The sequence below is a fragment of the Tetrapisispora phaffii genome, chromosome 3, assembly GCF_000236905.1.
Source record: "Tetrapisispora phaffii CBS 4417 chromosome 3, complete genome".
NCBI lineage: Eukaryota > Fungi > Ascomycota > Saccharomycetes > Saccharomycetales > Saccharomycetaceae > Tetrapisispora > Tetrapisispora phaffii.
In genome coordinates, this window is record NC_016522.1 from 652,380 (window position 1) to 679,906 (window position 27,527).

Consider the following 27,527-nt stretch of genomic DNA (forward strand, 5'->3'; position numbering starts at 1 on the left):
TTTCAATATTACTAAAAATAAAAGGATCAAAAAAGCACCTATCATCAATTCGAATAGACCTTAATAATAGAAAATTAATTTCTCTAACTAGGAAAATAGTTATATTGATACCTGGCAAGTCAAAATTAGTATAACTAATTGCGCTGTGAATATTATAAGTAAGACAATAGTTTTCTTTTTACTATCATTTTTCGTTACACAATTAAGCTTTATTCTAACATCTACACATGGTTGCATCTACACAATTATATGATATATTACAAGTTCGATATGACTCTGATGAGTCTGTTATTAAAAAGGCATATAGGACATTAGCCTTAAAATATCATCCTGATAAGAACAATCTCTCGGAAGAATCAAAACAAATGTTTCAAAAAATAAGTGAGGCTTACGTGGTGTTGTCCAATAAAGATAAAAGACAAATGTACGATAAATATGGTACCGTAGATCCACTTGAAATTGAGACTATTATAGCTAAACAGGAACAAAAGAAACAAAACCTTCAGCAACAGCGGGGGAATAGAGTAGTCAATATCTTTGATGCTGATCCATTTTTTCATGATTCCATGGGAATGGGAATGAACATGGGAATGAACATGGGGATGAACATGGGTATGAATGGGTTTGGAAACTTGGGAGGCTTTGGCAATATAAATATGGGCAGTTTCTCAGCAGGAGACTTATTCTCCCAATTTTTTGATAATACTAATAAGTCCGCCCAAAAATTTAATCAATTTCCTAGCCAAGGAGCCTTCAACACTAACAATAAAGAGAATGTTAGTAAAACCAATAATAATAATAACATGGATAATGGATTCACTTCCTTCAGCAACAGACCAACCGGAGATGCTTTCTTTAACTCAAATATTAATAGTTTAAACAAATGTATTTCAGATGATAAGAATTTGAAAAGAGGACCAGATATAAAACATACTTTAAAATGCACATTATCTAATTTATATTCAGGAAAAAGGTCAAAACTTCGACTAGAAAGAACAAGGTGCTGTTTAAAATGTAAAGGTTTTGGTAGTTTGAATATTAAATCCTGTAGCAAATGTAACGGTAGGGGATCATTAACGCAGACTAAGAAATTTGGTCCAATGACACAAACATTTACACAAACATGCGATGGGTGTGGAGGAAATGGTACCTTTGCTGATGCACAAGATATATGTAATGAATGCCAAGGAGAAGGCTTCTTGAACGAAAAAAAAATATTTGAAGTAGAAATTACACCGGGTATGACTGACGGTCAATTGATAATATTAACTGGAGAAGCTGATGAGGTCATATCCACAAACTTGGGGAAAGAAAGAGTAATACCTGGAGATATAATACTGACAATTAATTTACTCCCTGATCCAACCTTTAAAGTAGTGCAGGGTGCAGACTTGTTGTATGCCAATTACAAAATCAACCTTTTAACATCATTGTGTGGGGGTAGTATATACATTAAAAATCATCCAAGTGAACATCTAATAAAAATTAATATTATCCCTGGCGAACTTATCAAAAACGGCGCCATAAAGACAGTAGAGAACTTAGGAATGCCAAAAATCGATTTATCTGTTGGTCATTCAAATGATATTCAGGCAAATAAACCAACATTGAAAGGTAATCTTGTAATTCATTTTGAAATTGTATACCCAGATATGCTGGAAACTGATACTGTTATTGAGCTACAGAATATCTTGAATAATGATAAATATATTCAAAACCAAATTACAGAGGAAGAAGCAGATAATAAAGTTGATTTAGAAGACTTGGTAGAATATGAAGAACATGTTTTTAATAATTTTGCTACAGAATACTCGAATTTGGACGATGTGCTTGGTAAGAAGAACCCTTCTTCAGAGTTCAATGAAAATAATAAACGACCAAAGACAGAGTAATGATGATATTTCTCGGCATGTGGGGGTGTATATGTTAGAAGTTGCATTTTTAGGTCCCTGAAAAGTATATATCTTCTGAAAGCTAGATATATGAATATTTCAACTTTAAGGATTGTGTTGGGAATATTGGACAAAATGTTTAAATGAATTAAATGTTATTTTATATAAAATTAAATATTTTATGGATTTAATTTTACTTATTTTCTATTTTATAACTTGTAATAGTTAGATGTTCCTCTTTATTCCCCAATTTAAATTCCATCTGAAAATTTTACCAATCCATCATAATCTGAAATATTATCATCTTCACCAATTTGAAACTTCGAACTAAATTGCCTTAAATTATTTGTATTGATCAATGGATTATTCATATTAATATTTGCATTAGTGATATTACTTCTTGGTGACCTAATTTGATTTAAACCTATGAAAGAACTGGATGGATTGGCTGAATTAGTTGGAGAACGTGATGTGTTTGTCAGAATTCTCTTGTTGAGACTCGAATTTGAATCTCTTCTCACAATGAAAGGAGTAGACAAGTTTCTTTGTAATTGTACCTGTGATGGATGACTTTGTAGGGACTTATTTGTATTATCCGTTATTTCATCCAGTAAAACATCTGCATACGAATAACAGCTCAAGACTCTACTACCAGTTTCAGGTGATCCTAAAGGAGACCTTAGGTTATTTGATAAATTCGAAGAATTGAGACTAGCTTCCGAAGTTTCTGAACGTGTTTGTAAAGATGGAATAGAAGTTCTGCTATCTCTATTTGATGATAAGTTGTATGAATAAGATCTTGACAATGGATTTTGGACGTTTTCTCTATTATCTGAGTTATTATTATGCTTTGATGGGATATTTTGTTCCATAAATGATTGTTCCATTGAATTTGAATTTGAAGTTTGGAAAATATTGTTAGAAGAGTAAGATCTAGATCTACCTAGAGCCAGTTCCAACCCTAGTGTAGAAGAGGGTCTTTCTGGGACTAACATATCAATGTCATTTAGGTTTGTCTTTGCATCATTTACCATCGAACAACCAGCGTCTAACATTGGGGGCACAAAATTTTCTAAATGTCTATGATGATGTGGTGTCGAAGATATATTATTTGTATTTGAATTTGTCACTGTCGATGATACAGATGACGTACTATAATTCGAAGGAACTCTTAATAAACTTAAATTACCGTTACTATATTTTCTTGCATTTATCGATGCAAAACTATTCTGTCTACTTCGTAATAAATTTGAATCTGTAAATGAAATAGCTTCATCATTTTCATCAGCATTTGGTAAATTTAAAGCACTACTACTTCTATGAACAATTGGGCTATTGGAATTTAAAATATGAACTTGTTCTTCCACATGTCTTTCGAAGATCATTGAATTATTAACATTATGAACAGCAATAGGTTGTTCCATACTTTGTTGCTTTGATAACCCTAATTCTACCTCCATAGCGAATGTTTCTATGTATTGAATGGTAAGTATAAAATTTGGTATAATTTAATATTACGCTTAAAATATTACTGTGTACTGATATCGATTTATTTAACAAATGGGTTAAATAATAATATAAGGTAGTGGAAGTGTGTATTAGAGTCGTAATTATTAATACAGTGTGTTGCTTTATATATATATATATATATATATAATAGTAAGAATTGTTCTATATGAGAAGCTTGGCAATCAAAACTGTCTAATAAGTTTGAAGAATTAATGTGGTAACTTTGTAGCGCTAAATAAAGTTTTACTATTTCAAAGCAAACAACAAGAGTACAGAAGAATGTATAAACTTTACTGCCAAGTGAGGTGACGCTCGACTACACACATTCACTCAGGCCAACATGAGATGAATACAGTCTTCTACGATGAAGAGTGATATGTGCACAAAATAATACACACACACAATATTTCTCGCTAGAGAGATGCTATCTGGAGGTTATAAAACTATATACACTTTACCAAAAGATGAAACTAAAGTATACTCTTCTTACAATTATTACCTATAGATGTGAAGTCGAGAAATGGTTGCTTCCAACTGTGTGTGTGAGCGAAAGAGAGAGAACAAGCCACTCGTTTATTCATGGGATATTCTTCCATAAGAACATCATAAATTGACTTGACTACACTAACGCTAATATCTGTATATGTTAAGATAACTTGTATCTCTAGATCGATAGACATCTATACATATATGAAATAGCTTAAGTATAACGATCTTTACTTAGCATATAAAGAAACAATACTACTAATTGACCACAGGAGGTAAGAACAAGAAAAACTTACGCGAGGAAGAGAGAGGAAACCGGCGGCTAAGCGTCTTTTTATTTAATTTTATCCGGTTCAGCATATATGGAGTGAGAGATTTATTTGTTTTGCCTCAGAGTGTTTGATAAGAAGAGTTGACTGAATGGATAGATACGTTCTCTCTCGGTGATCTTTCTAGAGCATTCTGCATATTTGCTAATAGAGTAAAGCTCCTCTTACGAGTGTGACCAACTGTCAGTGTACTGTGCGCACGTACATTTCCTACAAGCATGTGTGAGATGATAAGATAAAATGCTGTGGAACATGTGTAAAGTAGTGTTGTGCCACGTTTCCACACGAAATTCATCCCTTCAGTGATCCGTGCATTGTTTGCCGATAAGGATGTTATGCGTGAATTAAGACTGCACATAGGAGCCCTCGGCGTTGCGCAGAGCAAATTAGTAAGAAGAAAAAGATTGAGGAAAGGGGGTCAAGGGAAAAAAACTGTCGTGCGTTCGAGAAATATCTGTAAACGTGGGCGTTTTGTACGGTATTATTTACCTGGAACTGCTCAAAATCAACAACCAAAAAAAGAAAACGAGGCTTCCAATAATTTTCAATAATATATGCCTCTCGCACGATAGTCAGAGTGAAGTAGGTGGGTAATAATCTACGTGATTCATTGTTGCAGCAAGAGCAAAGTAGCGACAACGAAAAAAGAAAGAAGAATAACGGCAAATTTGTATTTATCCTTCTGGAACTACGTACAACAAAATAAACTATTGCAAACGGAACTACTTTTCTTTGCAGGAGTGAGATGCGGTGGAAAGATCTTCCAATATAAATATGTAAATATAAACCAGATAATACCGCGTACATGGAACAACTTATTTTATTCTTCCGAAAACATGAGCGTGGTCACGGACGGATGTTTACGTTGATTCTTTTGAAAAACATAGAGTGTTCCCACCGGAAAAATAGATTGATGAAATGGGAAGAGGCGAGTTCAACCATACACACACTCTCTCTCTCTTGTCTGCTTGAGACTATCTCTTTACTAGAGGTAGGTCTTTGCGCAGAATAAATTGAAAAATATTACTCGGGGTTATACTCGTTATGGGCTTGTTTCTTGTTTGTATTTGGAAATGTTGGAGGTGCGCTTATGATTGAACATAAACCAATTTGTATTATTGCAACAACTATTGGCAATGTATATCCGGGTAGCCCGTGGTCAACGAGATCCTACACCTTTATCTTTAGCTTTCTTTTCTCTAGTCTAAGAACAAGCATATTATATCTTACTAACCTCACTACACCACAAATTAGTCGCGATTATGTGGTTACTTTGAACTGCACATATAGATATGTATGTGTATGTTAGAAGGCTTGTTCATTGTAGAATTTGTTATATTATGTCACAGGATACTGGCATGAAACACCCAGCTTTTAGTTTTATTTTCCATTTCAAAAGCAAACCATTATGTGACGCTACCATGTCTGTAATCTCGTTAATGCTACTCGAAAAAACCTATTTGTAGGTGAACGAAAAACTAAAGTAACACCAAGTTTCAGGAGAGGGTTATATTCGGGATTCTAGGGTTCGAGTCTCTATTGTAATATTTTCCCCATGATATAAAAAATATCGAATAGTAAGAGATATTAACAATCTTACAATTAATCACTTTATATATTTCCATTTATATTAATGTATCATAAGTTGCTTATACGATAACCAGATCTGCACTATTTCACATTTATTACACGTATATGCATAGATATATATAATCCTCCTTGAATTACTATCAGTGTTTTTTCTTAACCGCTTCCGCATAGATTCATGATACTAAAATAAGGGACATAGTTATTGTAGTTGAAATGTTGAAACTATCTTCAATCAATAGAATGGCTACTTTGACAAGATTTTATTCATTGAAAAGTAAAAAAATTATATTGGATGCAAGCAATCTGGAATTCACCAAAAGAAATGAGATTATTTTAAAAAATTTACATAAATATTACCCATCGATTTCAAGATTGGATAATGATAACTCAGTCGATGCATATCAAAAGATCTCAATTAAAAAATTTAATGAAACTTATTCAAATTTAGATAATGATAATTCAGAGGTGAAATTATCGATATATGGAAGGATTAAAAAAATTAGATTCTCAGGTAAAAAAATATGTTTTATCGATTTAATAAATAATTATAATAAACAATTACAACTAATAGTAAACTATAATAATATTCAAAATATTAATAATGAACAAGAATTTTATGAAGTACTACATTTTTTGAAAAATGGTGACTATATACAGAGTTTTGGTTTCCCAGGTTTGTCACAATCAAAGTTTAAGACATTATCATTAAAATGTAATAGATTACCAATTATAATATCGCCTGCACAATTACCACTACCTCCAAAGTTGAACGATCATAATAAAATTAAAAATAATAGGGTCATTGATTATCAAGTAAATGGTATTTCGACAATTATATTAAGAAGTTTCATAAATAAACAAATAAGAAAATTTCTAGATGAAAGAGATTTCGTGGAAGTTGAAACACCGATCCTATCTAGACAGAGTAATGGAGCAATCGCTAAACCGTTCGTAACAAAACTATCTAGTAGTATAGAGAATGGTAAAGAAAAATTACTACAATTAAGGATCGCTCCAGAACTATGGTTGAAAAGATTAGTGGTGGGAGGTATTGATAGAGTCTATGAGATAGGTAAAGTGTTTAGAAATGAAGGTATTGACCAAACACATAATCCTGAATTTACAACATTAGAATTTTATCAATCGTATGCATCTATGGAGGATTTAATAAAACAGGCAGAACAATTGTTTAAATATATCATAACAAGTTTACACGAGTCAGAGATCGTTAAAGAAAGTGTGAGATGTAAAGAGATAGTTGATTCGTTATATAATACTCTAAGTGAAAATGATTGGAGATTTAATCGAATTGATTTTTTACCAACCCTAACAAAGGAATTCAATAATGAGATCAATTTTAATGAAATCGATCTAAATGATCCAACAGCAATATTAGATTGCTTACCAGAACATGTTAAAGCAGAGTTATTTCAAGGTGTGTCTCAAAATAAACTTTCTCCCCAACAAATATTAAACAAATTATGTTCCCATTTCATTGAAAAAAAGTATTGTAATAATTTATTACCAACATTAATATGTAATCATCCAACAGTGATGTCCCCATTATCTAAAACAGATGCAATGAAAGGAAATGTATCAAAAAGGTTTGAATTATTTATTAATGGTACAGAATTCATAAATGCATATGAAGAGGAAAATTGCCCGCAATTGCAAGAACAAAAATTTCTACAACAGAAGAACTCTAGTGACTGTTATGGTGATGAAGAAGCTCTTCCTATTGATAATAATTATATTGAATCTATGAAATGGGGAATGCCACCAATTGGCGGCCTCGGTTTGGGTATAGACAGATTATGTATGTTGTTACTCCATAAAACTCGTATTGAAGAAGTTTTGTCCTTTGGTACTCTAAGTGATGTAAATAGACAATAAATGATTACCAATACATGTACATACCTATATTTTATTGCAGTAAATAATACTAAATGAGGATTTATAGAATTATATTGTGTTTTCTTGGCTGATACCTACCTTTTAACTTTGCTCAGGAACCCTTTGGAAGTAGATAATTCATCGCATCTCTAAATATAGCGCATCTCTAAATTAAACGCGTCAATATAATATTTTCCACTCATCGTGTAATTTACTTAAAAATAAATAAAAGTTTATAATAATACTTCATAAGAGGTATTCTTACCAAAACTCTTCGAATTAACAACGTCGATATCCGAAAGAAGGTTAAAACAAAATAATTAAAAATATGTCAATACTACCGCCAACAGTTGAGGCTTCATTAGATTCCATACACACAAAAACTTACTATTCTAAGGTACCAGATGAAATAGCTAATGGTAGTGATATCAAGGTAATACTTGGTGTTGATGAAGCAGGTCGTGGTCCTGTAATGGGTCCGATGGTGTATGGTATTAGTTATTGTACACAGAGATATCAAGATGAAGTATTAATTCCAAATTATGAATTTGATGATTCAAAAAAATTAACAGATGTGGTACGCCGTAAATTATTTGCCAAAATGTATGAACCTATAACAGAAGGCAGTGACCAAGTTGAAATAGATGGAGTTGGTTATGCCACTACAGCAATCACTCCTGTAGACATTTCTAGTGGTATGTTAAGATTTCCTCCATCTAAAAATTATAATTTAAATGAACAAGCGCATGATGTTACAATGGCTCTTATTGAAGGGGTTGTGCAGAGAGGTGTTGTTCTCGATCATGTTTACGTCGACACAGTTGGTCCACCAAATAGTTATCAAAAGAAATTAGAAGAAAGATTTCCGTCAATCAAATTTACAGTTGCCAAAAAAGCAGACTCATTATATTGTGTAGTTAGTGTTGCTAGTGTTGTCGCAAAAGTCAGTAGAGATATATTGATTGAAAAATTAAAGAGATCATCAGATGAAAAGACTGGTTCTGGTTATCCATCAGACCCAAATACAGTTGCCTGGTTACGTGACAATCAAAGGCCACTATTTGGTTGGCCAAACAGTATGGTGCGTTTCTCTTGGCAAACGTGTAAAACATTATTAGTTGAAGACAAGTATAAAGTGGGGAGCATTCCAATCGAATGGGAGGAAGATTATATTGTTTCAAAGAAGAATATGTCACAACAATGGACACCAGCCACTGCTAATGATATAATTACCTTGGATAATTGGTATAATTAAAAACTAAAACTATTTCAGGCACCCTTCTTACTTTGAATAGACACCATATATCTTTTTCAAGAATATAATAAGTTCTGGGATACTGAGAACTTAAAGCATACAGATATTATAAATTTACATACTTAACGTCCTTAATCTAATGAAGCACATTTCAAGACGAATTTAGCAATAAAGTAGTAACATCTTCAAACTGTCTTAATGGTATACTGTCATTGACAAATATCTGTCACATCCAGAAAAACTGACCAGACAGAAATGGCTATCAAGAATTATATTGTGTTACCCGGCGGTTAACTTTCTAGGAATAGATTCATTAATGATTTGATAGAAAACTGAAAATAATAATAAAACAATAAGTAACTATTGAGTATGATAGTATAAAACTAATTCTTAAATTGAATAGTATTTAAAATGGGAATATTAAATTTTGTATGTTTTTGGTTAAAGTGCATCACTATCACAGTGAAATAGGATATTCCTAAAAATAAATTAAATCTTTAATAAATGTTTTCCCTACCATCTTTCATTTTGAGCGACGAATCTAAAGAACGTATTGCTAAAGTCTGGACTTTAACCAATTCTGCTGCTCATTATGGTTGGATTCCATTTATTCTATATCTAGGTTGGGCCAACACAGCTAATAAACCAAATTTGTTTAATTTGTTATCGCCATTACCAAGTATTTAAGAAGCTTACAATTTTGGGAGAATCAAATATTGCTGAACTTTTTCTCATGGGCATCCCAAACTTTACCCATTGCTTGGATAATGAAAACATTTTAGGAATTGACCTACTATATGATCAGATAAAAAAAGAACATGTATATAAATAACAAGAATGATAATATTTTACATCACTAATGGAAAATCATTGTATATAATTGTTTATAGTTGATAATGAATAACTAATAAATTTAATAACCTTTAATTGTTCTTTTGAAATATATGTATGTCTGTTTTCAAAATCGTAATTAAATTATATTTGAATAAGATTTCTTGTTTTTGTTTATTATTTGGGTTGATATATAAAGAAGGTAAATTTTATTTAACAGTTAAATATATCAAGTAAATTAGTAACCGAAAGTAGCTAATTGTTTAGCAGCTTCAGATTCAGCGGAAGCAGCTGTGGCAGCAGCAGCCTTCTTGTTGAAAGCCTTCTTCTTGGCGTAGAACTCAGCAGATCTGACCTTTCTCTTTTCTTCTAACTTGGCAACAACATCTTCGTATTTCCAACCAACAGCGGAAGATAACTTAGATAAAGTAGTGTATTTTCTACCTGGCTTTAATCTTAAAACTCTCAAAGCTTGTGGAACAACAACTCTCTTCTTCTTGTCATATGGAGGTGGGATACCTTCAAATACCTTTAAACGTTCCATAGCAGCCTTACCACGAGCAGTTTTATGAGAGACCATACCTCTGACAGCCTTGTAGAAAATTCTAGATGGGGCTCTGAAATGGAATGGACCACGGGTCTTGTTGAAAGCAGTAGCTTTTCTTAAGTAGTCGTGGTACTTTAACTTGTTTCTGAAGAATTCACCAGAGATGTTTAAAGCTTCAGCTCTAACAACAACGATCTTTTGACCGTTTAATAATTGTTTAGCGACAGTGGAAGCTAAACGACCGACTAAATGGGCCTTACCTGTTTATAAAAGGATATCACACGGATATATGATTGGTTAGTAAATTATTCAATAATCATTGATTCACTCAATATTTATCTGAAGTGAGTGTACACATATAATATAAAGGAATTTCAATTGGTATTATTATTTTAATTTTTGAAAATTGTTAATAATTGTACTTTATTTGAAAATCAAAAGTTGAACACTGTTCAATATCGATAACTCGATCATAATATAACATGTCATGCGTACATTGAAACCAATGACATTGCTACATCTTTGACGAATAAACTATATTCATAACAGTAAGTTGATTGAATGTCTTGAATTGTTAAACGTCTAGATTCTAAAAATTAAGGTCTGTAATGTTACACATGTTTGCCAATAAAGTTCCATTATAATAATAGTATCATGCTAAATTTGTTCAATTATCCTTGCATATGTGTTATAACATATCTTTTTTACATTTCTTAGTTCACAATTGGATAGGATGGAATTTAAGAGTTTTTTCATATATTATAATATTCTGTGAAATGTCAGCCATGCATTCTTATTACATATTAACATCATTATATTCAATTCATTTTTTTTCGCTACCTTTTACACTAATACACTTCGTTAGATAATATCTCAGATCACTATATTATTTTACATACCATCAATAACAACAACTGGTTCGAAAGAAGACATTTCTATTGATATGTTGATTCTTGTTGAACTTTCTCAAGTAAGGATAAGGTTTAAATAAAGATAAAATCTAATTTTAAATAGCACAATTAATATATCGATAGCTAAAAACAAATAAATCAGTAAGAACAAGGTTCCATTAGGTCGCACAATGATAAACAAGATAATGAATCTTCTATATTTAAAATGAAACAAACTATCACTATTAAACATTAGAAGTTTACCAAAGAATTTGCAGCGTAACATAATGACCATAGAAAAGATCTAAATAATAGCACATACAAAAAATTGAAATTTGTCAAAGATTCGAAAAAAAAAATTAAAGATGGATATATTTTCACAAAAGAGATGAACTGGTGATATTTAGTATGGGTAATTTTTGTAAAAAGACAGTGACAGAGAAAGCTGAAAGATTGGTAGTAAGATAGCCAGTTTCCGTACCGCATAAGAGGAAATACGATGAGTAGACTCAGCGTTTAAGAAGAATTCCATTCAATATTACAAAAAAATAATAATACATATGTAGAGTTTGAGATATGAACAAATTGTACTCTGTTCAAGTACGTCTTTGTACAATTATGCGTACAGAATCATTGTAAAATGTACAATACCTAGTAAAGCTTAACTGGAATAATACGGTAGCACTCGTTACATATACTATTTCTCCATTTGATGAAGGTAGCACCACTGAATAATAATATCAATAATAACTAATAAAGATTGCCGCCTGAGATGTTGTGCTACATTGAAAAGTTAGTAAGCAGCACTAATGAATGATGTTTAGTATGCACTTCCAGTTAGTAAATGAGTAGTAGTGTATCACAGTGAAATGTATAGTTCTTAAATAGAATTAGTGGATATCAGTTTAAGTGTTATCAATTTCTAGATGGGCAGCGGGGGAAGTCCAGCGCGCGTGAACTTTTATCTTCTGCCTAATCAATATCAATGCTTGTGGATTTCTCTTACTAGCAATCGTAAGCTGGTGCCAAGAACACCTTGTTCCAAGTTCTGAAGGCAAAAAATTGAACCCATCCTTGCGCTAGGCGGTGGGAAAAAGCGTTGATGTCAAAAGTCAAATTGACGATGAGATGGGCATTTTCGAAGATTTTCTAATTTTTCAGCAATTTGTGTTGTTTTCCGAAGAAAATTTGATAATGGTTGGTGGTATGGGTGTTTTTACAAGCAGTCACTTGAAATAATATATTGAAATATAAAATTCAAAAATGATCAATGCATTTTCTCATCAGAGCAATTAAAGGCTTATTATGATTAATTATTACATGTTTATGGCTGGGCATGATTAAAACATTTAGAAATTATGATACTATCTGGTCAACATAAAACTTGCATATATATTCCCCCACTGTATTACCTTTAATGTGTTGTTTATTTTTCATTCTCTTACCATTTTTCTTATTCTGGGACAAGTCTTTGCTAGTGCTTGCAAATACTTCAGTTACTGGAAATTGTAGTACTGTTTTTAGTGATGTTTCTTCTTCCGATGGTGTGTATTGATTAGCCATGACTCTAAGCTTCAGCATTGCTTCACGTAACAAATAATGGCTTTTCTCGTTCGAACTCTTTATTTGCGAGTTTCGAAACATAATCTCAATACCATTAATGAAAACTAATATTCCAGATCTACAGATGCCTTGTTGATCTTTAATTGATTGTTTTGCAGAATTATCACTCTTTTGTTGTTTTTTAAATCTGTTGATTGCAATCAATTGAGTCATTTTATTTATATTTATTAATAGTTCATTAAGGTCAAGACATGTTGTTATTCTTATGTTTTCATATATATGATTATTCTCATCGCAAATAGGTATAGTCTCTTGGAATTGACTAATTGGAAATGAATTTGTTGCATCAATAAAATACAACTTTAAAAAAATATCAGGGGCACTTGATTCAGCACTGTTGAGTAGAGCCTTGGTTATAAACTCAGTAACAGCTGTAGTAGAATCTGGTACCCAGGCCGTTAATAAGTTTAAATTATCAAAATTCGCATTCATCACCAAACGATGGTTATCTTTTTGACGCTCTATCAGTAGAATAAGGACTAAGTATAGAAACTTTACTAATTAAATTTCTTAAACGTCATTATAGTAATTGGATTTTAGACAGATCATATTATATATATTGTTATAAATAATTACATCATTCGATTCTCTATGGTCATTGCTCCTCTTATTTTCAAGACGCGGTTTTCCCGATGCTTAATAATTGATACCTTAGATATATTATATTTAATAAAACTGACGCCACTATGGACATAAATTTCACTAGATTCTAGCAATACATACACACTGATTCATATTTCTATGTCATACTTATTATATTTAAAAAAATATCAACTAAAAATATTAAGTGCATTTAATGATAAATATTACTCAGTAGTGATTTTTGCACTCTCTGTATCTAACATTAAAGTGGGGTTGTTATCGGTCGAATTATTCGATCTCCTATTACTTTGACGTTTTAGGGGAGAAGAATTTAGATCAGGGAGACCATCATTATCTTTGTTACATTCAGCGTTAACATTAAGCCTTATATTTTTATCACCATCGATTGCTGGGGTATTAGTGACCGAAGTGAAATGCATTAGATTCCATACGTTTGGGGAACTTACTATATTGTGTGATCTATTGATATCTGGGGGTTGGATAGAAGCAGCATCATTGGTGGTTAACTGATTCTTATGGAAATCTGTTTTCTTCGTTGAATCATTTATATTCTTGTTACCAAAATTAGTAGATAATTGCGGTATTGATAATTTCGGTGATCTATTTAAATTAGAGCCACCTCTTTCAGGAGTATAAGTCTCCATTGCTGTTACATGGAAAGATTTTGTTGGTGAACGGAAAAAAAGATCATTGGAAGGTGACATACTAGGTAAAGCAAATGGAAATGGTAACATTTTTAACGAAGAACTGCCGATAGATGGTTTGATAGACTTAGGAGTTTGGCTTGTATTAATATCATAAATAATTGCACCCTGTTTATCCGGATTGCCATTCAATTGATTTTCTTTCGTTAAATGTTCGTTTACTGATTGTTGATATGATTCAGGTTCATAAGATGCTTTACGTAGTAAAGGCATAGAGTTGTCGGTATTTAATGGATTAGAGTTGGCGGTGGTGGTTAATTTTTCGTTCGCCGTGGTTTCTTTTATCTTAGAGATCTTACTAGTAGTATTCTTTGTCGTTGCTGTTGGTGATTGTGATACAGTTGGTGCTGCTAATGGTATCGATAATGCTTTTTCCTTCTCTGGAGATTTTTCTGTAGGTAAACAGTTGTATTTAGACATGTGTAATTGAAGTTGTCTTGAAACTGATGAACCTCTCCTCAATAATTTTGTAATCTTACCAGAATTCCATTTCTTGATAAAGTCATCTTGGTATGATTTAGTAATTCTCCAATTCATACCTTTACCAGATTCACTACTTTTTTTGGCAACTTTCTCGAAGGCCTTATTCAAAGATAAGTTATGACGAATGGAATTTTGCCAACCAGTCTTAGAAAAACGATAATAGGCGTAATTATCAGAAATGTATTTATAAATATCAGATAAGGATATAACACCCTCAGGTGTTGAAAGTATGCCTTGAGCAATCATAGTAGCATAAGAATATGGTGGCTTGATGTTCTTATTTTCTTCATTTGATAAGTCTGAGCCAAAATCCAATGATTGAGGGAATTCAGTTGCAATTATTGATGGAGCAGATGAATTTGAATTTTGAGACCAATATGTGCCTTGGATTACAGAGTTGGAAGATTTTGATGATCCTCCCATATGTGGGGTAAACAATACCGTTCCTGAAGGATTGTTAAATGCAAATGTATTATTGTTTTTATTTTGTCCTAACTTACTATTATTACTCCCATACATTTTAAATGTTCTAACTTTTTCATTAGGTTGAATCATTACCTTTTTATTCGTGTTTTCTACATCAGATTCTGATGGTCTCGCATTTGACTGCTTAGTTCCGTTATCACTTTCATTGCTGTTCATTTTGATCAAATCTATAATCATCGAATTAATTTCGTTTCCATAGTCTAATTGAGAAAGATCGCTAAATTTATTTATGATTTGAGGAATAAAAGGCTTAATACATTCTTTAGATATAGATGGAGTTTCTTCAGGAAGAATGAATATCATTTGGTTGCCACCAATTTCTAGTATTGACCCAGATTTTAACTCATAGGGTGCTGCTTTCCCATTAACTTTCTCAAAATCAACTTTAGCACCATTCCGACCTAATACGTATATCTCCCAATGACCAGACTGCATGTTAAAACGTAGGACCGCATGCTTTCTAGAAACTACTTTTGAGGGGCCTAGATCAATATTAACATCATTTTTTATATCTATGGTTTTAGTGCCAGTTGGCGGATTCGTGTTTCTACCAAACACGACTTCTAGGTCTTTCACGTAATAGGTCCAATTTCTACCTGAAATTTTTGCATATGCTCTTATCTGAGAATCCACATTATCTTCATTAAAATTCGTTTTGGATATACCAGTTGGATGTTCAGGTTCCATAAATGTTGATATCATCGCTTGTATAAATCGTGCTTGTTGAGCTGGACTATAATTATTGAAGTCCACCACATTATATTCGGGTACTTCAGTATTACTCATTGTCGCTATTATAAATGTAATTTAAACATAAACATTCAGTAATACAAAATGTGATCGATTATAGTGTATGAAGATGGTAAGGTTCACTCTTTTTATCTTTTATATTTGTAATACTTTTTTTTTGATCTGCTATACACTTTATCAGTTTATAATCGTGATTGTAAATATATGTATTTTTAAATATTGTTTGTTTATTATTTCATTCTCTACAAAAAAACACTCATCGAGAAAATCGGATACGAAAAATTTAGCTGACTTGTATTTTTACGGTATATAGAAAAATAAGGTTAAGTTTGATCCATTGAATATGTGTAACAAAAATACAACCTTAATTAATTTAACAAAATAAATAGAGAAATGCATTTATTGACAATTATGGAAAGATATCAACGTTAATAATTGGAATAACCAATATCATGAACATTAGTTGTCGAAAATATGTTACAAAAGAAGTGAATGAATATTTCTAAATATGCAATTAATATAACCATTGTGGCTCTCTTTGTAATCGTTCTGATATGTCTCATCCTTTATTAGATGAGAAATGGGGTATATGGTAATGCTTCTGATAACGAGTCTGTCTATTTGTGTCTTTAGTTTGCTTCATGGTGTCTTTAGCTTGTTTTCCAGTTGTAACCTCTAAATTAACTGAATAAGGTTTTTGCTTGTTTAAGCCTAACATTGGAGAAGTGGAACCATATCTTAATGGGCTTGATTCAGATTCATAATGTGCTTGAGGAACTTGTTCATGAATAGTTTGAGACATAAGTTGCTGATGTTGCTGGTAGGAGTGCCATTTTCTTCTGTTACGTTGCGCAGGTCTCAGGAACCCTTCAAATTTAAATAAAGAATCTTGAGGAGACTCGATTTGTTTTAAAACAGATGAATTTGGTGATCTTAATAAATGTGAAGTCCTTGATCTAGAACCGGAAAGTTCTGGTGTTGTATTCACTACTGTAGAGTTAAATGGGGAATCATTGATATTTTCACTACTGTTATTTGTCGTAAATGAATCTGCTAAGTTGGCCTTGAACGACGTGTTTGAACTAGTTCTTAATAAACTTTTATTCAGGATTGCAGATACTTTCATATCATACAACTGTGGTGCAGACTCCAAGTTTGAGGTTAGTGTGGAGGTATTTGTTTCAATGGAATGAACACGGTCATGACCGAATATATTTGACTTCGATGGTACAGAAGAAGGTAAAGATGCAGCTGCTACGTTTTTGGTAAAGAAACTATCCAAATTATCTAATTCAGCCCACATATGACTCAAAGAAGCATCATTTTCTTCTGTGATTGAGTATGTTTCATTCGAATCAACTTTTGCTAATTTATAATCGTCGTCTTGATGGAATTCTACAACTTCATCAAGCTTAGTTAAATCATTTGATATTTCAGCCTCTGGATTATCTTTGATAAAGGTCGAAAAGACAGAATGTACATTATGTCTGGTAGTAGCAGCAGTCACGCTTGGTAAAGGAACAGACCAACCAGTAGATTCTGGAATACCAAATATAGTTGTAGTTGAAAATCGTTCATTAACATCTTTATTACCCATACTGATTCTTAACACATCTTTATCCATTTTACTACCTGAAATATCAGGAATACAATCTAATACTTTCAATGCTTCGATATCTAAATCGGTTAATAGTAACCTTAAAAGGGGTGATATTAAGTCTGCTCCAACGCCGGTAAATTCAGGTAATGTAAAATCTATTAATGGTAAAATATGTTTCAAAATTTCAATAGTTTGTATTTTCATCCATTGATGCTTGTTCAGAAGCAACCCTAAGAAAAATACAACAGTTTGACCAGAAAATACTGGGAAATATTTTCTTGAAATAAAATTAACAATTTGACTGATAAAATCTTTCTTAGACCTAAATTTATCTTTCGCTAAAGAATCAATAACCCTTGACAAAGATGGTTCAGAATATGAATCTGCTAAAGATATTAAAGAATTGCAGGCATTTTGAATCTGAGTAAAATCCTTTAACTCCATTGCATGTAAAAATCTAGGTAAATTAGAGATTAATGCAAGAAGCAGACGGGAATCTGAGTTTGCTATAATTCTACTATCTTTTAGCAGATTTAATTTATCTAAAAATTTCCAACTAGCTTCACATGAATTCGCTGAACGTAAACCTGGCATGATGATTTGCTGTAAACCATCAAATCGCCCTTCCCAATTCGAAGGAAAAATTGCAACTAGGCATTGAACCGTATCAGGTGCGTCTAGATCGATCTTTGATATAAATTTATTAAGGCACGATAATACCTCTATAAATTCCAGCTCATGGACACTGTTTAAACAAGCTGTAATTGACCAAAATAATTGAGGATAGTTTATTAAATCAGCAGGTTCTAATTCTGCTGTTATAGCATTTATTGTCATCAAAATTTGCATTGCAAAACCTTGAATATCACGATTGTCATCGGATATAGTATTTGATAACCTATGGATCATATCCCTTAACATATCTTGATCTATAAATGTTAATAGTGATCTAAAAATTTGAAAAGATCGACAAGCTACATGTCTTACAGAGCAACTGGTAGCCCAGTTTAACGCAATCCTTTGCCATTCAACTTGTAAAGTAGGAATTCCTGAAAAGATCGATATGATATTTCTTACGATCAAATCCATCGCTTTAGGTGACTTAGCTCCCATTCTGGTTCTTGACAAATCATCATAAGACCATAATCCTTTTTTATTCCTTAACACAGCTACAGTTTTCTCTGATATATCTGAGATGGGAGCTGCGCTGAAAATTAGATCGCATAAAATTCTCTTAGCACTCTCTTGAACAAGTGGGACGTAGTGATCAGCTAAACAAAGTGAAATATGAAGAAGAGTTGCTGTATTTTGTTTGATGGACTCATTTTGATTTGATAAAAAACTTGAAAGAAAAATAATTGAAAGTTGAACTTCCGAAAACAATACACCACCTCCAGTATAATTAAGTCTTGCCCAAATATCAGCTACAAAACAATAGTTACCGCTATTAGCAGGTTCTGATAAATCAATATTTGTTTTAGGAATCATTGATTTGGGTTCTAATTTTTTTAATAACAGATCAATGACGCCAATACTACCCGGAACGTTCGATAAATATAGAATTACGTCTTTTGCCTGCCTTACGAATAATGGATTTCTGTATTTGATTGATGAATTGATTATATATTCAATCGAAACATATGTATTTTGAAAGGAATTTCCCTTTCCTAAAGAAATCCATAATTTTTCTACACTTTCAGGAATTGAATTGTTCAGCTCTATGGTAATATAAAAAAGATTTTGCAATACCATTAAAGTATCAAAGTCCTCTATCGACTTTAGAGTAATTTTATTAACCCAAGGTACCAACAATGTCAAAATATCTTTCTTTCTTTCACTTTCATATAGATCTAAAACATTGACCATGTTTGAAAAAATTTCCAAACATAACTCCTGCGGAAATAGTTCCGCAAACATACTAGAAATTTTTTTTGCAGTAGGTTTATAAATCATTTTAGACTGGTTCGATAGTTGTTCTTTAAAACCCTTTGTAAATGAAGTGGAATGTAGATTTAGTTCAATTGAGGATAGCAAATCTACCGCATAATATCTGGTATCGGCATGTTCCGCAACTAAACCACAAAGTCCTAAAGTAACCAATTGGTCGGGATTTAAAAGTGGCATGTCTAGCTTTAATAAACTTTTGCATAACGTAATATAATAAAGGTTACTAATTCCGAGGTGGTTAGATGATAGGCATTGATGTTTCACTTCCTCATAAAGGGAGGCATTCTCCTTGTTGTGTTCTAAGATTCCTTCTAATGCACGCACTCCTAAGGATATAATTGATGGCTTCTCTGATTTCATAAGGGAAGATATCCAAGATAATAAATCAGAAGTATCAAATGATACTATCATCGGTATATCAGGGTCAGATGTTATGTTTTCAGTTATACAACCCGTGCAAAGTGCAATCATGCCTTCTAGAGCTAGTTGTTGTAATTTAGGTTTTTGCGATTCCAATGAAGAGGCAATAGCAGTTCTTGAAGAGTCATTCCCAGCACTATTGATCATGGATTGAAATCTTTCATCAAATATATGACCTCTATTTCCAAAACCGCACCACTCACTTAGAAAATTAAAGCATGATGTTCTTGCTTGAAATGGGAATAATTCAGATATATTATTCAAATCTTTGACGGCGTTGTAATATCCTAATAAAAATTCCATAAAATATATTCTTAAGTTTTGATATTCAAATGAAAATTGTATCACTTCATCCTGCAGAACATTTTTCAAAATTTTTACGTATTCTGATAATTTAAGCAACAGCCATTTGTCGTTTAGAATAATTGGATCACTAATGTAGTTAGAAAGAATAGCCAATATATGAAATGTTTCAATACGTGTTTGTTGTAAAGAGTAGTCTGGACCCCAATTGGAAATAAATCCGTCGATACTTTCAATGTAAGATTTGTATATATTGATATTCATTGAGCTTACTCCAGCAATTATGGCGCCAACGACTAAAGTTGATTCGGAGCTCAATAATGGCAATACCATCTTAAAAATTGAAGTAGCAGATTTGATCTTCTGGTGCTGTACTGTGAAGATTTGTTGACTCTTGTTTTTGTTTTTTGAAGCTTTAGAATCTGGGATTAACAGGCGTTGATTATTAGTAGATGTAAGAAAAGTGCATGCAACGATTAGATAAAGTTTCCATTGTTCTGTCACAATTTCTGGAGAGGCATCATCAGGTTTGAATGAAATATCATTAGCCAGTTTTAATATTGTATCATGCATTTGGACTAATCTTACACACACAATTGAACGGCATAATGCCATTGTTACAGGGCACGATAAAAAGATTACTGAGAGTAATTTAGGGAACATACGCTGCCACAAAGCGGTATCCACACTTGAATCTGATTCTGCTAATTTTAATAATAGACCTTTTTTGTATCGTAAATTTAACTTTGATAACCTAGTTCGCTCTGTGGAGCTCAATTTTTGCATTTTAACGTTTAATAATGAATTTGCATCTGAAGTTAGAAGAAAATCTATTAATCTGGTACCTCTATCAGCAGCAAAATGGGATGAAGAACGTGAATGACCCATGTATAATGAAGATGTCTTCTCCACCATCACAGTATCAAATTTAGATATTATTTTTAAAATTCTAATCCCCAACATCCTAACGCTTGCATCATTATCACATAAGAAAAATAACCCATTCCCTTCTACTTCTTCTATAACAGCGGCCATATTTTTCCATTGCAACTTATTTGAATCCTTGGCGCCTTCTGTCTCAGTTTCTTTTATAGGTAATTGAATTCCGTCTAATCCTGTTTCCTTTTGCTTCTCCTCTACTTCGGAGGATTGAAATTCTTCAAGCCAACACTCTAAAAGTTCGATATAGAGAACCAGCAATTGTTTATACTCGCTAGAAGCCAAATAAGAAAGATTATATCTTGATTGGGTCTGTTCATCAAAATCAAATGAATATTTAGCAAACCATGTTATTAAAGTGTATGGATTTTCCTTCGCTGCAAGTGATTTTAGCGCATTTTGTGAACTAGAAGCAATTAATAAGTCAACATGGACTGCGTTTCTTGATAATATTTCAATTGCAGATTTTATAGGTATCTTTTTTGATACACTTAAGCTACATGGTATTGTTTCGATTAATGTAGCAAATAATGCTATATTTAAATTTTTATTACCATTAAAATCTTTGCCATCATTAGAAAAATTGAATGAGAATGGCCCGATTCCAAAGGAATTTTGTTTTTGATGTTCATTTTCAGGTGACCAGACTTCTGATCCAATATTTGAATCTAATAGCAGAAACAATTTGTAAAATTGAGAGGTGATTTCATCATTATTTAAAACGAGGTTTTCATTTTGTTCGACTTTAATGTTATTTAGGTTATTATCATAAAATCTGTTATCATTTTCAGGAAATTCGGGTCTGGAATTAGTTAATAATAATCCCTTAAAAGTATTTATGGCTAGAATTAACTTTTCATACAATATGTTGTTTAAAGTAGAGCCATTGAATGATTGTTTTACTAATGGTAATATAGCTTCTTCCATAATAAGCGTGGGATATAAATAACCAATTGTAACTAAAACATCACAAAGTGGGTTGATCAATTCTAAATCAGTTGTTATCCAGTTATCTTTTTTCTTTTGATTCCCTATATAGAGATTAATTAGCTGTTTAATCCTCCTAGTCGTATTATTTAGTGTCTCCGGGCATCTGTATAAATAAACCCAAACTAATCTCGATAAACTCACTGCAAACGTTATTTTATTTGATAAACTCTTACTTCTCAGATTTATAATATTACTTTCAATAAGTGACAGCCAATGTTTAGTAAACAGTTCTGTTGGAGATACACACAAAACAGCAACAGCTAATTTAAAACCACTAGCCCAGTATTTATTATTAAGCTGTAATTTATTAGCTTCATCCAATAATGATGACATAGTTTTAACCCAAGTGGGATGGTTTACTTCAACAGTGATCACACCAGCTAATGGAAGTAATAACTGGCTAATAACTTCTGCATATGATAATTTTGTCGATAAATTGTTGGTTTGAAGAAAAAATTTTGTTATACTCTTCATAAACTCTGCACTATCTTCAAATTTTTCCATTGGATAATGTTTCAATTTTAAGTATCTCATACCCAAAATCAATAAATGAACACTCGGTTCTATTTCAGGTGAAATTTGCTTCGGAATTTTCTCAATTGATGCTACAAACCTATCACTAACCGATATAAACTTCTTTTCTGACATATAACCCAATAACTCCGCAAATGCATTCCAGTTCGAGGATTTAATCAAACTTGTTGATATAGATATAGGATCAGTGGTTTTTAGCTGAGTGAAAACTATTTCTTCTAATTTATTATTCAAATCCTCATCAGCATCTTCAGGTGATTGTTTCACTATTTCAATTAAGACTCGACAAAGTATGTATATGCTAATTAAAGATTTCTTATCAGCTTGGAAAGTAATCTCTTTTGCAGAATTTATCTGAGCTTCTAACTCTTTAAGTCTATTGTTGGTGGACACTGACGGAATATTTACTGATGATTTTGAAGAATTATTCCTGGCGTGTGATAATTTTGTTGTAACGCTGCTTGACCTACTCCTCCTAGGATTTGAAGATAATTGTGATGATTGTGTAGATTTTGTTCTTAATAGTCGTGTTTGTTCTATGCTGTACTCTTTCATTAATTTTTGCGTTTCATCAGCTGCTAGTAATGCTATTTCTGATTTAGTCTTTCTCCAAAACATCATGGCATCGATAACAGGTTTTGGTTTGTTTTTAGCTATATGACCTAATGAATCTATAATATTGTCAAACTCTAAATCCACACCTTCTCCTAATATATCAACGATGGGTAACTCTGATTCCAAAGGGTGTTCCAAACAAATGTTCAACTTATATTCTGCCTGGCGAACAAATTTAGTAAATAATATGTGAAGGGCATATTCTGAAGGACTTTTCCAATCAGTAGCCAACTGTTGCCTTAAGTTACCAATTACATTATCTGTTCCTGACAGACTAGCAATTTCTGCCTGTTCGTTTACGTGATAGTCTTGGAAGTTATCTGGTGTTGAGTTTGTTGTTATTGAATCAAAATTTTGAATAATTTTTGGGGTCGATACAATAATATCAGAGGTGCTATTGGGTGGTTCTGGAATATTTATGGTTGGAGTCATGCTTATACTTTTTGACATTGGTAATGGACTACCGTCTTCGATATTAGAAATTGATATTGGATTTTCAATATCACGTTGGATATCAATTATAGGATAGTCTATATTAGTTTGATCATCAAAATATTGTCCATTTGTTGTAAAACCAAAATCGGTTGTGTTAGAGTCGTTGACATTAAACTCAGTTTCATTACCATTTATGGCATCATTGATTGCGTCAGGATTCTGAGGTGGGAACGTATAGCCTGAATTCATATTAGGTTATCCTTTTCTTTGTTTTGTAACCAAATTTTGAAATTGTATTTATCCTCACACTAATTCTATTCTAAAAAACGTTGAATTAACTATAGATATATTATTAAAAAGAATAATATAAGTTTAGATATAATCATAATATTCAAAACATCATCTCTCTCTATTCAGATAGATCATTTTTGCCCGCTGAAGGATTTGAATGGGATTGATCAGTGAAAAGACGTACTCTGTGATATGATATATTTTTAGAATATTTTCACTGCAAGCGTCAGAAAATTATAAGGCGTCGATCGACTATATTAGCTCTATTCAAGAAAAAATGACACTGTAAGAGAGAAAATTAATATATAAAATGTAAAGAAACCATTCCTGAATATATAGCTGCTACCTTACACAATGATTTAGTCAAAAAGACTAAAATAGTGAGTCCGTCAATAAACTTTCTTTAAACTCTAGCATATCAAATAGTACTTATTAATATGGATGATAAGGTAAGAGTATGCCTATCCAATCATAAAAAGGTAGCCTGTCTTTTCTAAAATTCTGAAGATATCTTTAAAATATTCTCATAATAGAATGATCACTTGTCATTTGGTATCTTAAGTGTACCTTTCATAAGAATAGATGTTGTTGTTTGTATGAAATCTATTAATTTTCTTTTTATAAATGAAACAATACAAGCAATTTTTATATTTTTGTTCGGATAATAGAAGATGTAACAATCAAAAGTAAACATAAAATAATATACGTACCTATAAATTCAAATAATTTTTATGAAAAATGACAATGGTTGAATATGGATAGAATCAAAATAAATTGAACTTATTTCAATTGTACTTTAAAATGAATTGCTTCATATAATAGCATTTTCGTGATACAGCGCATCAATTAGGCTGTATTAAACATAACCGTGTCTAGAGGAAGAGCCATTGGAGCTAATATCCATGAGCAATTTAATTAGTTGTACTATAATATAATTGACATGTTTTAAAGGTTCTAAGTTAAGTAGCGTCAAAGAAGACAGAAGATTTAAGTATTTAGGAATACTATCTAACCCTACTTAAAGAAAAAACAATATGATTACCCGTGTTTAACTTTCTGAAATTAGAATTTCATTTTTTTTTTCGTCTCGGTAAATTTTCAATTGAGAGCATTCCACAAAATAAAATACAACATAAGAGAGAATGTCTCGTACAACAAATGTTTTTTTGAAAAATTTTCACTTTTTATTCAATTGTTGGAAACGTATAAAAACAGAAGCATATTTTCGAAATATTTCCATGAATCTTCTACTTCTTATAGCAGCCATTTAATACGCAAATTTTGCTATATTTTCAAATTTATTTTAGTCAATCCACAAATACTAGCAACAACACAACACTAACAATTTCAAAATGAAATACATTCAAACTGAACAATCCATTAATATTCCAGCTGGTGTTAACGTTAGTATCAAAGCTAGAGTTGTCAAGGTTACTGGTCCAAGAGGTACCTTAGTCAAGAACTTAAAGCACATTGATGTTACTTTCAAAAAGATTGACAACACCTTGATCAAGGTTACTGTTCACGATGGTGAAAGGAAGCATGTTGCTGCATTAAGAACAGTTAAGTCTTTGATTGACAATTTAATTACTGGTGTCACCAGAGGTTACAAGTACAAGATGAGATATGTTTATGCGCATTTCCCAATCAACGTCAACGTTATTGAAAACGAAGGTAAGAAATTCATTGAAATTAGAAATTTCTTAGGTGACAAGAAGGTCAGACAAGTCCCAGTCAGAGAAGGTGTTGCTGTCGAATTCTCTGCCAACCAAAAGGATGAAATTGTTTTATCTGGTAACTCTGTTGAAGATGTCTCTCAAAATGCTGCTGATATTCAACAAATATGTCGTGTCAGAAACAAGGATATCCGTAAGTTCTTAGATGGTATCTACGTTTCTCAAAAGGGCCACATCGTTGAAGAAATTTAATGGAATCTAAAGATTAATCTTTTTTCAACTGTTAATTCCGTTGTACGATTTACTTTGCATTTGCTTTTATTAAATCCAATTTAAGCACAAAGAGTCTATGTATATGTATCATTATATATTATATATTTTTCATTTTCACTTCTCAATGACAGAAGGAATCATCAATTCCTTTGTGTCAGCTCGATAGACCTAAGAATTTCATATTGAAGTCCTGTGGTTTATCAGATTACAACGTTAATAGTGCTCGATAAAATAAAGAGCCGGATTGTTTACGTTTAATCAAACTCTTAATTTTTTTCATATTTGTACTTAAATTATAAACATTGTTTCTATGGTATATTTTCAGTTCTTTCTTTATATAATTTTCGGTAGTTCTTAGATGGTTTCATTTCAAAAAATAATTAGTAAGATACTAGGTGGTGTCTTCTAAGTATATATGAAATTTGAAAGATAAAAAAAGAAAAACGAAAAAAATATTTTATTGTTTTCTTTACAGTAGGAAAAATCTTCACAGTATAAATCATATAATTAACTTAAACTATAACCTCTAAGGCGTGTACGTCCCTAGCTGTATGTATTTCATAGCATCAACTCGATATAAAATTATGAATATCATCATCATAGTTAAAAAGTTGATGTAAATTTTAACATGGGTTAATTTTTACTACTTTCCTTCTCTCCCTTCAGTTGCTAGCAGGAAAGTAAACTGGATTTGATATTTTTGATATCTTTTCTTGTAGACCATATGCACACTCTTAGAAAACTAGATAGGAGTCTAGCATTTTGCATTGATTTAGAAATAACCAAATGAGGAAATAATTTAATAGTTGTTTCCCTATCAAGTAATTCTGGTAATATAAATATAATAAGAAAAGTAAGAGAAGAAGGAATAATGAAAAACTGTACTGGAGGGCGACAAAGACTCTTCAATTTTTCTGACACTTCTTTTCTTTCGCAAAGTACTTTATTCTTCTATATTTAGTAGACACTGAAGGTCTGCGGGATATCACTAGTTAACGTTTTATAATTGTTTTCTTTGTTATTCATTTTTTTGCTGTAAAGGTGTCGTACTGCTTAATCAAGGAGGGTTACTAGAGGCATATCTCTGTACATTGTTCTTACGTAGTTTTTTAATTCAATAATTTCGGCTCGAAATGGAAACGGACTAACCGGTGGACGAACGGAGACACCGACTCGCACGATTTAACTTGGAAAGAATTGATAAAATAGCAACATGGTACGACTATTTCTATAAATAATATTTTTCTTTTTTATTTTCTTCTCTTTCGAGTTTACTCTACACAGTTAATCGTTGGGAAAGACGATATCTGTCCAGAGTTACTTTTTTTATTTTCTTTTTTCATTATTTATTTTATGTTCCCAAAAGAGAAACGTCCGAAGGATAGTTGGGTGCTTATATTACGCTGATTATTTTCTTTTTTCAGTTCGAGAAAGATTTGATATTTCAATCTTATATATATAGATCTTGTTTTCGTAACTTTGTTTATATCTTTATATTTCGAAATTTTTATAGTATCACAATGTATACGTCACGAAAATTTATTTTAGTTCTTTCAATTATTTATTATAATAAGTNTAATTACTATAATATTTATTATATATATATATATATATATATACTTGATTCATTTTA

General features: G+C 31.8%; 11 protein-coding genes across 11 annotated transcripts; 5 read left to right on the forward strand and 6 right to left on the reverse strand.

Moving 5' to 3' along the window:
* Nucleotides 1-227: 227 nt before the first annotated feature.
* On the forward strand, nucleotides 228-1,892 carry APJ1 (Apj1p; the record flags this gene model as incomplete). Its single annotated transcript, XM_003684837.1, has 1 exon — nucleotides 228-1,892. The coding sequence occupies one exon, from the start codon at nucleotides 228-230 to the stop codon at nucleotides 1,890-1,892; it is 1,665 nt and encodes a 554-aa protein (XP_003684885.1).
* A 251-nt stretch (nucleotides 1,893-2,143) lies between these two features.
* TPHA0C02990 (uncharacterized protein) lies at nucleotides 2,144-3,352 on the reverse strand (the record flags this gene model as incomplete). Its single annotated transcript, XM_003684838.1, has 1 exon — nucleotides 2,144-3,352. The coding sequence occupies one exon, from the start codon at nucleotides 3,350-3,352 to the stop codon at nucleotides 2,144-2,146; it is 1,209 nt and encodes a 402-aa protein (XP_003684886.1).
* A 1,197-nt stretch (nucleotides 3,353-4,549) lies between these two features.
* On the reverse strand, nucleotides 4,550-5,023 carry TPHA0C03000 (uncharacterized protein; the record flags this gene model as incomplete). The annotated part of the gene is made up of 1 exon (XM_003684839.1): nucleotides 4,550-5,023. One exon carries the CDS (start codon nucleotides 5,021-5,023, stop codon nucleotides 4,550-4,552), a length of 474 nt encoding a protein of 157 aa, XP_003684887.1.
* A 996-nt stretch (nucleotides 5,024-6,019) lies between these two features.
* On the forward strand, nucleotides 6,020-7,699 carry MSK1 (lysine--tRNA ligase MSK1; the record flags this gene model as incomplete). The annotated part of the gene is made up of 1 exon (XM_003684840.1): nucleotides 6,020-7,699. One exon carries the CDS (start codon nucleotides 6,020-6,022, stop codon nucleotides 7,697-7,699), a length of 1,680 nt encoding a protein of 559 aa, XP_003684888.1.
* Nucleotides 7,700-8,027: 328 nt separating this feature from the next.
* On the forward strand, nucleotides 8,028-8,954 carry RNH201 (ribonuclease H2 catalytic subunit RNH201; the record flags this gene model as incomplete). Its single annotated transcript, XM_003684841.1, has 1 exon — nucleotides 8,028-8,954. One exon carries the CDS (start codon nucleotides 8,028-8,030, stop codon nucleotides 8,952-8,954), a length of 927 nt encoding a protein of 308 aa, XP_003684889.1.
* Nucleotides 8,955-9,458: 504 nt separating this feature from the next.
* On the forward strand, nucleotides 9,459-9,641 carry TOM7 (Tom7p; the record flags this gene model as incomplete). The annotated part of the gene is made up of 1 exon (XM_003684842.1): nucleotides 9,459-9,641. The coding sequence occupies one exon, from the start codon at nucleotides 9,459-9,461 to the stop codon at nucleotides 9,639-9,641; it is 183 nt and encodes a 60-aa protein (XP_003684890.1).
* Nucleotides 9,642-10,023: 382 nt separating this feature from the next.
* On the reverse strand, nucleotides 10,024-11,265 carry TPHA0C03040 (60S ribosomal protein uL13; the record flags this gene model as incomplete). The annotated part of the gene is made up of 2 exons (XM_003684843.1): nucleotides 10,024-10,592; nucleotides 11,232-11,265. The coding sequence occupies 2 exons, from the start codon at nucleotides 11,263-11,265 to the stop codon at nucleotides 10,024-10,026; spliced, it is 603 nt and encodes a 200-aa protein (XP_003684891.1).
* A 1,313-nt stretch (nucleotides 11,266-12,578) lies between these two features.
* Nucleotides 12,579-13,277, reverse strand: CSM2 (Csm2p; the record flags this gene model as incomplete). The annotated part of the gene is made up of 1 exon (XM_003684844.1): nucleotides 12,579-13,277. One exon carries the CDS (start codon nucleotides 13,275-13,277, stop codon nucleotides 12,579-12,581), a length of 699 nt encoding a protein of 232 aa, XP_003684892.1.
* A 374-nt stretch (nucleotides 13,278-13,651) lies between these two features.
* On the reverse strand, nucleotides 13,652-15,907 carry FKH2 (forkhead family transcription factor FKH2; the record flags this gene model as incomplete). The annotated part of the gene is made up of 1 exon (XM_003684845.1): nucleotides 13,652-15,907. The coding sequence occupies one exon, from the start codon at nucleotides 15,905-15,907 to the stop codon at nucleotides 13,652-13,654; it is 2,256 nt and encodes a 751-aa protein (XP_003684893.1).
* A 523-nt stretch (nucleotides 15,908-16,430) lies between these two features.
* TAO3 (Tao3p) lies at nucleotides 16,431-23,903 on the reverse strand (the record flags this gene model as incomplete). Its single annotated transcript, XM_003684846.1, has 1 exon — nucleotides 16,431-23,903. The coding sequence occupies one exon, from the start codon at nucleotides 23,901-23,903 to the stop codon at nucleotides 16,431-16,433; it is 7,473 nt and encodes a 2,490-aa protein (XP_003684894.1).
* A 1,394-nt stretch (nucleotides 23,904-25,297) lies between these two features.
* RPL9B (60S ribosomal protein uL6) lies at nucleotides 25,298-25,873 on the forward strand (the record flags this gene model as incomplete). Its single annotated transcript, XM_003684847.1, has 1 exon — nucleotides 25,298-25,873. The coding sequence occupies one exon, from the start codon at nucleotides 25,298-25,300 to the stop codon at nucleotides 25,871-25,873; it is 576 nt and encodes a 191-aa protein (XP_003684895.1).
* Nucleotides 25,874-27,527: the final 1,654 nt, after the last annotated feature.